Raw genomic sequence first — 12,243 nt, forward strand, 5'->3', positions numbered from 1 at the left:
GCTCAGGACCTAGGAACCACTCAGGCACAGAGGCTGGTGGTTGTGTTAGAGAAGTGAAATGCTACCAAACCAAGATACCCTTCCTAGAGGGAGGAGGCTGCATAGGAGTGGGGAGAGCATTCATAGAGGGAGAGAAGAGGAAGTGGTTTGGTCAGGAGGAAGTCAGAGTTTTCTGCAGTCAAAGGACTGAGGCACAGAATGAGAGGAAAGAACAAAACCGTAATTTAACCCCCAGTGTGCTCTCTCCTTCCCACCTCCACGCTACTGTCAAAAACTGCTTCATCTCAAAGAAGCCACGACCACACACACACTGAAAATGAGACACATTTGGAGACCACCAACTCCACTTGGCCAGGAGTTACTTCTCTTGGATGAATTCTACTCTCCTTGGCTTCTCTGACTCCTGCCTACAGATGTACTTACATGTCTGAACTTGAACTCATGAGGAAGAAGCATGTGAGAAGATTTCCAGCACTCTGGTAAAACACTTCCCCTTCAGCTGAGCCCAGAGCTAAACCCCAAACCAGCTCTGTGGGCATTTGCCAGCTGATAGTCCCCAAACCAGAAGTATGTGGCAGATGTGGTCTCTTGCCAGGCTTTTGTATAAGCCAGACACCTACCACTCAAGTACCCTGGAAAAAGTATCCAATTTTGTGTCTGAAAAATCTCTGAAACATACATGAACTTCATCTTGTCAAAGCTTAGACTTACAAAAAGTCTTAAACATCTTAAGAATTGTGAACTTCTAGGCATATTAACTCTTTTGGATTTTCCGCTTCAGCTGTGCCAGAACAATGGTGTTATGTCAACTCACCTTTATTGTCCTAAAGGAAAAGCAAAGTCAGATTTATATGTTTATGATGGAAAGTAGCCAACTGTAGAAGAATTGTGAAACCCCATTTTCAAAATCAGGACCACCCAGTAAATAGCATAATTGCAAATACCGGGGACTCCTGTGCTATCATTTCCACATTTCTGAGAAGATTGTGCTGGATGCTTCCTCTTGTGTGCACCGAGTCTCCTGTCAGAAAAATTAAAGTATCACATCTGAAATTAGAAACAGCTGGCAACAGGGAGTGGCCCTGTGTGTACTCTTGCTGATGGCCAGAACCGCCACAGCCGAAAAGGGAATGGGGCAGGTCTTGGCTTCTATCTCTGACTCCATAGGTTTCTCTTTGTTTCAAGACTCCCCTAGGGCCATGCACAAGGAAGTAGGCCCTACCCAACATAATTAAACATACACATGCGCTTTAGCTCTCCCATATGGCAGTTAAGGAGTGTTGACATATTTCCACTGCTCTAGCACCGACGTGTTATTTTTAAGTTTGATTTTTTTTAACAGCTCATCCATTCACCTGGTTCAAAACTCAAAATGATACAACAATATGCATATTTAGAGACTGAGTTGCGCCAATGATCCCCTTTTGCCACCCCAAGTAACCATTTTTATTAGTTTTTAGTATATCCTAAAGGTACTTCTTTGTGCCTATACTAATTCATTCTTTCATTCAATATCTATTTACTGAGCACCTTGTGTGTCCTACACTGCTATATTTGAGGCACCATTCGGGGGTACAACCTTACTGTCATGGAGTAAAACTCCTTACTCACAGGGAGTTTATCATCTAGAAGGCGATAGACAGATAATAAGCAACAAACATAAGAAGTAAGAAAATAACGGAGTAAGGAAGATGGTGGTATGGAGGTTTGAAGGGGGAGCATTGAAATTTTAAATAGGGCAGTCAGGATAGACTTCAGGGAGAAAGTGACATATTGAGCAAAGTTTGAAGGAGGTGAGGGAATTTTCTACGTGGGTACCTGGGGGAAGAGCATCCCAGACAGAAGAACAGCCAATCCAGAGGACTTGAGCAAAGGTGGGCCTACCATGTTTGTGGGGCAGAAAAGACCCACAGCTGGAGTGGAGAGAGAGAGGGAGAGAAGGAGGAGGGGAAGTCAGAGAGGAAGGGTGAAAAGAGAGTGGATCATGCAGTGTCTGTTCTTAGTGTTTGCTCTGAGTGTGAGGTGGTGGCTGCCCCAGATTTTGATCTGACATATTTTAGTGGAATCTCTCTGGCTTCTGTGTTGAGAATGGACTGTAAAGGAAAATGGAAGAAGGGAGAGGCTGCTTTGGAGGCCACTACAATAATCCCAGTAACGGGAGATGGTGGCTCAAACAAGGTTGGGAGCAGTGGAAGTATTAAGTGGTCAGATTCTGGGCATGTTTTTGAAGTAACTACTAATGGATTGTGTGTTGGGTGTGGGAGAAAGAGAAGTGTCCATGATAAAACTCCCAAGATTTTTGACCTGAGCAATTGGGAAAATAGAATTGCCATCAGCTGAGATGGCAAGTTAGGGAGAGAAGATTAAGAATTTAATTATGCACAAGTGATGTTTGAAATGCATTTTAGGGGCACCTGGGTGGCTCAGTTAGTTAAGCACCCAACTCAATTTTGGCTCAGGTTATGATTTCACAGTCATGAGATGGAGCCCACTTAGGATTCTCTCTCTTACTCTCACTCTGCCTCTCACTCTCTCAATCTCAAAAAAATAAATGAAAAAAAATTTAATTTATAATACATTTTTAAAAAATGAAAAGCCTTTTAGGCATCCAAGAAGAGATGCCAAGTGAGTATTATATCTAAATTTGAAGGTTGGACACTCATGTTAAGAGCTGAGTGTGGGGAGGCAAGCCTGGGTGGTTCAGTCAGTTAAACGTCTGAGTCTTGATTTTGGCTCAGGTCATAATCTCACGGTTCATGAATTTGAGCCCCACGTCAGGCTCTGCACTGATGGCATGGAGTCTGCTTGGAATTCTCTCTCCTTCTCTCTACGCCCCTCCCCCTGAGCTGGCACTCTCTCTCTCTCTCTTTCTCTGTCTCTCAAAATAAATAAATAAACTTAAAACAAAAGAGCAGGGGGTGGGGAGAGGACAAGGAGAACCAGAAAAAGGGACTTAGAAGGAGTAGACAGTGAGGTAGAGGAAAACTAGGACAGAGTGGTGTCCCAGCATCTAGTAATGAAAGTTTCTCAAGCAGGAGGAATGTGACAAATTGTGTGAAATGCTTCTGGTAGTCAAGTAAAAGCAATGTTTTTATTCATGTTGAGGTCACTGGTGTTTATAACAAAATCAGTTTCAGGGGAATGATGGAGGGGAAAGCTGGGTGAGTGGGCTTACAAAGGATTTTGAGAGAAGTCACAGAGAGCCAGGATAGGCCTTTCTTCCTGAGAGTTTTGCTGAAAAGGGAGCAAAGAAATCAAGCAATAGCTGAAAAGGGGAGTGGGGTCAAGAGAGGGATTTTTATGAGGTGGGAGAGATAATGTGAGCTATTGTGAATGATCCAAGAGGGGAGAAGTGATTTTGGAGGATGCTGGCTTTCTGGAGCAAGAACCTTGAATAGGCATGAAGGGATGCCCCCTCATTTATTAAATTTATCAAATCTTTCTTATAAAAGATAATATGTTATATTCACTTTTCCTCACCTTGCTTTTTTCACATAGAAATCTATGGTTCTCAGGATGCTTGAGTGGCTTGGTCGGTTAAGAATTCAACTTCGGCTCAGGTCATGATCTCATGTTTTGGGATTCAAACCCCACGTCAGGCTCTGTGCTGACAGCTCAGGGCCTGGAGCCTGCTTTGGATTCTGTGTCACCCACTCTCTTTGCCCTTCCCCTGCTCACGCTATGCGCCTCTCTGTCAAAAGTAAAAAATAAACATTAAAAATTTTGAAAAGAAAAAGAAAGAAATCTATGGTTCTTTTCCTATCAATACATGGAGAAGTTTCTTTTTAGAGCTGCATACTATCCCATTGGAAGGATATACCATAGTTTATGTGTTGCTTCCAAGGTTCTGCTGTCTTAAACAATGCAACTCTGAATAATTGCATATATGCCTCATCTTGTATATGTCAGCCTATTGCTGCTTCAATCCAGGAGCTAAAGTTCATAGTCTGTCTGCCCTCAACATTTCTAGTGTAGGGCTGTAAATATAATAGCTCTTCATTAATTTCTGTTAGCTGTAATAGACCAAAATAATTGTTCAGATACATTTAAGGACTTAATGAAAATAGATATCACATAGGATCAATAATAACATTTGATTGGGGATCTTTAGTTAAGATAACAGAATATTGTTCCTGGGGCTTCAGAGGTACTTTTCCAAATTTTTTCATTAGGACTTTTGTTAGAGATCTTCCTTATTCCTATGTTCTGGAGGACCCTGTGTCCCAGCCACTTCCTCCCCTCCCCCTTCCTCACCCATTAGTTTTTGTGGATTTGGAAATAACAGCTTCTTGTGTCCAGTGTAATGCCATTAATCGTCATTCGATGTTTCATGATACTAGCATTGTTATGTTTCTCCTCCTAGACCTTTGGAAGCACCATGTCATGAAAGAAAACTTTTCAGTTATCAGACCACAAATAGTTGAAAAATTTATACAGAGATTGATGGAAAATTACCAGGATAGTGGACTAGAGGTATGTACTGAATGTTAGTCACTTTGGAGTGTGTTTTTTTTTTGTAACATGAACCCAAACAAGGAACCCTTAACCCATTTCCCAATGCTTCCCTTACTCCCTTAGAATGAATATATGAACACTGAGGCTTAAAGTAGCAATCACTTGTTATCATTTTAATATTGGGAAAAGATTGATTTCTAATAAATTATGGCAGAGAAATTAGAATATGCACGTTGACTAATTTCAGGTTTGGCCAAGTTTTTAAAGTAACTTTGGAGTCTGTTGATGAATGAGTTGTTTTTAGCAACATTTCCTGTGTTGATTTTTTAATATTGAAAATTTTAAAGAGAGAAACTAAAATAGCCAATAATTCCACTACCCAGAAAACATTTTTTAAATGTATAATACAATATAAAACAATAACGACAACTCACAGAAAGGTAATATTTCCAACCCTCCTTATTCCACTATCCCCAGTTTCCTCTCCACAAAGCAAACCAGTTTCAACAATTTTTTTGGTGTTTGTATCATATTTTTGAATCCATATATTTGAATCCATAACAACTCTGTATAATATGTATTTAACAATAATATGTATTTAATACACACAATACACATACACACAGTCCTTAAAGTTTCCAAGTGTTCACTCTTGACTATTTCTAAATAGTGTTGAAAAGGCAAGATACAAGAGTGTATGTGGATATGTGGCCATAGCAGAGCTTTTAGGATCTTTAACAAATTAAGCATAAGTACATTAGGTAGATACAAATCCAGTTGCCTTTGAAATTCAACCGTTCCTTTAAAACCTGATTTAGCAAAACATACCTAATTTTTTAAAACAACATTTCCCTCAAATTTCTATTTTTCTAAGTGCTTCAAACATTCCCCACAATTTTATAATAAACACTTCAGTTTTTAATTATGAGACAGAGAATTCACTAGCTTGGTTGAGGATACATATTTTTCTGAGAGCTTAATTATTTATACATATTTCACTTAAGCTTTCAATGATACCCACGTGTGGTACTGAGTATTCTGAGAGGGTGACGTGGTTCCCTTTAGTCCCTGCAGCTCAGGAATTCTCGACCAGGGACACAGAAGTGATTAGGTCAGGGCATGCTCAGAAATATGTTTGAAGCACAAAATTTTGTGGCTCTTCTCAAAAAAAAAAAAAAAGGAAAGAAATTCTGACACATGCTTCATCATGGATGCACCTTGAAGACCTTATGCTCAGTGAAAAAAGCCAGTTACAAAAGCATAAATGCTGCACAATTCCACTTATAGGAGGCACCCACAGTAGTCAAATTCATGGAGACAGAAAGTAGAATGGTGGTTGTTAGGAGATAGAAGGAGGCCAAATGGGGATTTGGCGTTCTGTGAGTATAAGAATTTCAGTTTTGCAGGCTGAAGACAGTTCTAGAGATTGATTGTACAACAGTGTGAATGTACTTAATGCCACTGGACTTTACACTGAAAAATAGTTTAAATGGGGGTGCCTGGATGGCTCAGTTGGTTAAGCATTTGATTCTTGATTTCAGCTCAGGTCATGATGTCAGGGTTGTGAGTTCAAGCACCACACTGGGCTCCATGCTGGGCTAGGAGCCTACATACAAAAAGAAATGGATGAAACAGCAAATTTTATGTTACATATATTTTACCACAATAAAACAAACAAAAAGTTTGTAGCCCAAGATCTGCTCAGCTCCTATGTATATACTTTACTCCAACACTGAAAATGGGGTCATCTGGGAAAGAAATGGGAGTGTTAGGACAAACCCATATCAGGTATGACTGAAACTCAAGGCACACTGAATAGGTTGGTTTCTGCCTGCCAGGGTCCCGGGCTAACGAGATGTCAGGATGTTAGATCCCTCCAAATTCTATGCCAGGTGGACTTCTAGCCTCTTCTGAATCATCTGCAAAGACAGAACTCACTCTTTCCCAAACCCGCCCCCACTCCCCAGCCAATCCTGGTGGCTCATATTTCAAGCAGCTTCTACTGAGCTGGATTTGGCCTCTCACCACCTCCAGCATGGATTCTAGTTCTGTCCCTGGGACACCACAGATCAGGGTTCTGACCCCTCACAACAAGCCTTTGGATATCTAAAGGCAGGTCAGTCAGAGAAGCTCAGCTACTGCCAATGCTGGCATGTGTGAAGCGTCTGTAAAATTACGAGGGGCCTGCTCTAGTAGCACAAACCCAAACAGGTACCCCTCTGGGTGGTGGGTTACAAATCGTCACCCCTTCCTCCAGATGGGTGCAGTCCAGGCTAAGGCATGTGGAATAGGAAAGGGCGCAGATGCCACACTCCTTCCTCACCTGGGTGCTTCTGTGCAAAGTACAGACTGCACATGCACACACTGAGGACTGAGCCCAGCCTTTTCTTCTTCAGACTAAACCTCCTTCCTTTCCTTCAATCATTTTATATGAGCAGCTCTACCATCCTGCACAGTCCCCTCCAAATTCAAGATTGTCTGACCAGCAAAGAGTGCCTTTGTCCTGTGTGTCCTCCCTTTGATTAATGCTCATGAGCGTGCCGGGTGTTGGGAGCCATGTCACAGATGACTCACTAGGCTGATGGTCACCTGAAGCCCACATTGCCTTCAGGCATCCTGCTGCTGCCATATTATTAGCCTTGGTTTTGTTCAATTTGGTCCATGATGAACTTCTTGAAATCCTTAAAAATCTGGATTTTTATCATTCAGCACTCTCTCTCCTCTCCTAGGTTCGTGTCAGCCTGCCCCCAGTATCCTCATTCAAGTCATCACTAACAGTGTATGCCAGGACAGGCCTCAATCCCTGTGCTACCCACTATGGGTCCCCTTCAGGCTGGCCATGCTCTTTGGGCACAGTGTTTCAGTGGTCAGAAGCTCATCCAGTTGTACTGTCACCCAGCCTGTGTTCTCCATTGGTCCACAAGGACATCATGAGAAACCTTTTAGATGTCCTGCTGAAATCCAGATACATTGCAAGCACTATATATTTCCCGAGGGAAAGGTTAATCTGACCTGATTTTCCCTGAATCCATATTAGCCTCTAGTGATCTTTGCTTTCTTCCCCAAATTCTAGAAAAATAGCCTTTCACAATCAGTTCTAACATCTTGCTCAAATGGCATACCACACACTGACCTGAAGTTAGAGACTGACCCTTATGGCAAATCAGAACTATCTGAACTATAGAACTATAGAACTATCAGTCTATTGTGTGAATTCCAGAACCATCTCCATATGTCAAATGTCATTCACTCGTTTAGCAAGTGTTTATAGATCTCCCATTTTTTTCTAGGCACTTTGTTAAATTAAAGGCAAAATGTAGAGTTCTTGCCCTCAGAGAACGTATGGAACCAGGTGACCCAGGAGTGTCAGGAAAAGGCACTTCACGTTAAATGCTTTGAAAGAGGCATACATGGGGGATACAACCCAGTTAGCAGGTAGGGAAGAAATAGGGAAGACTTCTTGGAGGAGGTGTTGTTTGGGCCAAGTCTTAAAGCACAAATAGGAGTTGGCCAGATGAAGAGGGGCTGAGGAGGGAAGGCAGAGCAATCTAAGAAGGGAGTATAGCAGAGTTTAGGAGGACGTTGAAAAGGTGGACAAAGCCAGTTGCTGAATGACCTTGTAGACAGTTCTTAAGAGTTTGGATTTTTTTTTTTTAAATATTTTTTTACTTATTTCTAGGACAGAGAGAGAGAGAGACAGCGTGAACAGGGGAGGGTCAGAGAGAGAGGGAGTCACAGACTCTGAAATAGGCTCCAGGCTCTGAGCTGGCAGCACAGAGCCCGACGCGGGGCTCGAACCCACGAACCGCGAGATCATGACCTAAGCGAAAGTCGGACGCCCAACCGACTAAGCCACCCAGGCGCCCCTTAAGAGTTTGGATTTTATCCTTGAGTCAGTGGGAAGTCATTGAAGCACCTTGTCAGCAGAGGTGGGTTTTAGAAACATCATCCAAACACCCTGTATGTGCCTGATAGATACTGGACGAATTACGAGGGGCTGCAAGATTAAGCAAACCACAGAAGCACAATTTGCTTCCAACAGAGCCAGACTTTGCCGTAACAAGGCCTGGTGCCTGCCATGCTTCACCCCAGGATGGCTGTCTAGATCAATCTATCGGGCACTCTGGTGCTTTTCCAGCCAGTGCCATTCATCATAGTTCAGATTTAACTGTTGGTGAAGGCATCAGCCCACAGGAGGACATGGTCTTCACTCTGTAGTTTTAATGGAAGCCAGGAGCCTGCCTTGAAGGGGAAGCTGACAGATGAACCCACTTCATGCTGCAATTTGGCACAGAGCTGGCATTTAGTGACCTAGGAAGGCAAGGGTGGGCTGCAGAACAGCTTAAGAAACAAATTGCTCTGGGGGCAACTGGGTGGCTCAGTAGTTTGAGTGTCCAACTTCAGCTCAAGTCACGACCTGGCAGTTGGTGGGTTTGAGCCCCACATAGGGTTCTCTGCTGTCAGCACAGAGGCCACTTCAGATTCTCTGTCCCCCTCTCTCTGCCCCTCCCCCACTTATTCTCTCTCTCTCTCTCTTTCTCCCCCCAAAATAAATAAACATTAAAAAAAGAAACAACTTGCTCTGAGAGCTCATAGAAAAATTATGTCAATAGAAGCCACACAGGCTGTAGTCCCACAACAGATGCTCTTCAGGCCGCTCCAAAGGCTGCCTCTGGAAGGCTGAGTAAGTCTGCAGAGCCAAGGTTCACCTGGAGAGAGGGACTCATAGGAGCTTGAGAGTCTCCTGCAACTCTCTGTCACCTGTCAGTAACAGCTTCCTGTCTGCTTCATCTCAGATGTGCTCCCCACTGCATGTCCCCACCGCAAATGCTCTTCCCGGGGCCCTTATCCCCTCTCGTTGCCTTCACACTCACTTTCTATGCATCATCCCCTTAAGTTGATCTTTCAGCTGAAAAGCCTGAGCAGAGCCACTGAGGGAAGGAATCAACACAATTTCTCTGGTCTCCAGGGATGCCCAAAGAGGGTCCTGGCCATTCCTACCTCTGTGGTGTAACACAGACTCACCCAGAGGTACCTCACCCTTACTAGATAAAATATCACACTGGCTAAGAGGGGATGGTAGAAGGCCATTGTGGCTCAAGCCTGCATTTCTGTTTGTTTGGGATCCTGTATCTACTACGGTGGCTATTGTGACCTTAGCTTGAGAAGTGTTTGCCCTGCTATAAAGCCGTTGGAGGCCTGGCTGGCACACTCGGATCCAGACACTGCTGTCCAGGACAGTGAAGGGTGCATCACTGTGGTTGATTCCAAGCACTGGGCCCAGGCCACTTGGAAGTGGTCACCAGCTTTGATGGCCTTGAATGTAGTTCCACAATATCTCAACATTTTGGGCTTTCATCATACTCTGTCTGGGAAGTATTTCCTTTGTCATTACTAATTTTGCATAGCCTTGACCCTTTCACTGTAAAGAAGTCAAGGGCCATCAAATCTTGATTCACCTTGCCTTCCCTTGGTGTCAGAAGCTAAATCTGACTGTCTTACTGCTCACTTTTCAGAACAGGATGGATTGCCCAAAATCCTGCTCCACTAAAAGGGGCCCCTTGAAGAGGCCCCAGAGGATGAGGGAGGGAGGCTGCATGTCCTCTGACTGCCTGGCCCTGCTCATGAAACCTCACATGAGGAGAGGTGTTCATCCACTGTTTTCCATTCCATGTCTTCAGTGCAGCCTGCCAAGCTGCTGGGGAGGAGGATCTTTAAAAATGCTTTACTCTCTTTTCATTAGATTATACATTTTGTTTACAAGTATATTTTTATATATAATTATCTTCATTATATATACATGTTATAATTATTATAGAATAGAGAAATATGATGTATTCGAAAATACACTCATTAGCTTGCCCTCATTGATAACTACTATTATTATTTTGGCACATTTCCTTCCAAACTTCATTTACAATTTCTTTTATTCATCAGCTGTCTTTAAACCAAGTTAGATTATTCTATTTGCCCTTTTATTGTAGTGTACTTCTTTTTCCACTTGAGTACATGTTATCAACATGTTTCCCTGTCAATAAACTTATGTCCACAGTATAATTTTCAGTGACTGTTTGGTATTTCCTTGTACAGATGGATGACAAAGATTCAACCTGTTTCCCTTTATTAGGCACTTTCTTTTCTTTTCTTTTTTTTTTTTTAACAAATAGTTTATTGTATTAGACACTTTAGATTGTTGCCATTTCCCTTTTCTGTTAGAAAGATCAAAGACATCTGTTTACATATATTTTTGTGTATCACTTTTATTATCCTCTAGAGATAAAGTTCTAGAAGAGGAATCACTGAGCCAAAGGGCATGAATATTTTAAAATCTTTTCACAGATACAGCTAGCCTGCCCTCCAAAATGCCACACTGGTTTCCCTTGCCATCATCAGTGGTGAGCGAGCCATTTCCCTCCGTCATTACTGCATTTTATCACTATTGGCAACCTCTGCTAGTTTGCCTCAATAACTTGCCTTGGCAATGCCTGACTGGGCTTTCTCTGGAGGTCAGTGCAGGCACTGAGGTTGCACTTATAGGACAGTGAACTGGGCCTCACTGGGACAATCAAGTCGGAGCCCCAGGACCCACCCCAGAAGGACAGCCTAGCTTCTGTGGCAGACTGCCACTGAGCCTGGAGCCCTTGTGACCCTGGAAGTGTCACAGATAAAGCTCATGTAAGCATAAAGGCTGGGTCTTGGATTGGACCCCATAAGACCCCCAGATACACACACAGACACACTCACTGATACAAAGGGATACACACAGACATATACAGACATTCGCAGAGGTATACATGGAGAGTCATAGACACACAAATACATATACACTAATGGATACAGACATAGACACACAGACTTATCCAAAAATGCACACAGATGCACCCACTGATACAGACACCTAGAGACACACACAAACACTCACATGGACTTGCAGGCTCTAGTCAGGTAGATCTGTCCTATCTTCTACATATTGGCTCCCATTTCTCTCCACAGCCTACATATAACCTTGTCTTGGAGGGGTGGGCTTTTCCTCTGTTCCTTAATGGCTACCTCTTCAAAAGGGTGCCCAGTCTCTTAGAGAAAGGGGAAGGAATGGGACTGCCAAGAGAATGAGCAGGATGGCCCTTCAACCAGAGTAAGAGGGGTCCCTGCTGGATGCTCATTCTTCAGAGAGCTTCTCTGGTTCTTCTCCAGTTTCACTCTTCCTCACATGCCCACTCAGATCCCTTCTAGACCACACTTCAGGTACCTGGGACCCCAGAATTCTCCCTGAAAAGTCCCCAGATTCTTCCCCCCAGAGGGAGGGTGAACCTTACTGCCAGCGTGCATACTTTGGCCTAAGGAGTGGTCAAGGGCGGCTGTGTAGGGCCGTAGACAGTAGACTGTCCGTATACATGCATGTGAGGGCCCTCCACAGTATGATGTGAGGCCAGAAGTGGGAAGAGAAGGGCATCATGCTGTAAACCATAGGTTGGTGACCAGCTCACTTCACATCACATTTCAGCATACAACCCAGAGTTGTCCAAGAATGATAAATTCAAGCCTGGCCTTCCAAGTTATTTTGAAGATCAATTTTTCAAAGTAGGAGACTTAATAGTTTGTTAGTTTATTTCCAGTCTCTAAATAACTAGAATACTTAGGTATGTGGCAGGTAGGCCTCCGTTTGTACTTTTTTTTTTTTTTCATTTTTTTAAAATAACATTTTTTTTTTTACAAATAGTTTATTGTCAAATTAGTTTCCACATAACACTCAGTGCTCATCCCCAAAGTGCCCTCCTCCATGCCCAT

General features: G+C 43.1%; 1 protein-coding gene across 1 annotated transcript in view; it reads left to right on the forward strand.

Annotated features, from left to right (window-relative positions):
• Nucleotides 1-12,243, forward strand: part of LOC120235220 (coiled-coil domain-containing protein 162-like) — a 57,385-nt gene that overhangs the window by 21,154 nt on the left and 23,988 nt on the right. The window contains exon 6 of the mRNA XM_039237412.1: nucleotides 4,364-4,473. Coding sequence (XP_039093343.1) covers nucleotides 4,364-4,473 — 110 coding nt within the window. The remainder of the gene's footprint in view (nucleotides 1-4,363; nucleotides 4,474-12,243) is intronic.

The sequence above is a fragment of the Hyaena hyaena genome, unplaced genomic scaffold (genome assembly GCF_003009895.1).
Source record: "Hyaena hyaena isolate Hyena2069 unplaced genomic scaffold, ASM300989v1 scaffold_123, whole genome shotgun sequence".
NCBI lineage: Eukaryota > Metazoa > Chordata > Mammalia > Carnivora > Hyaenidae > Hyaena > Hyaena hyaena.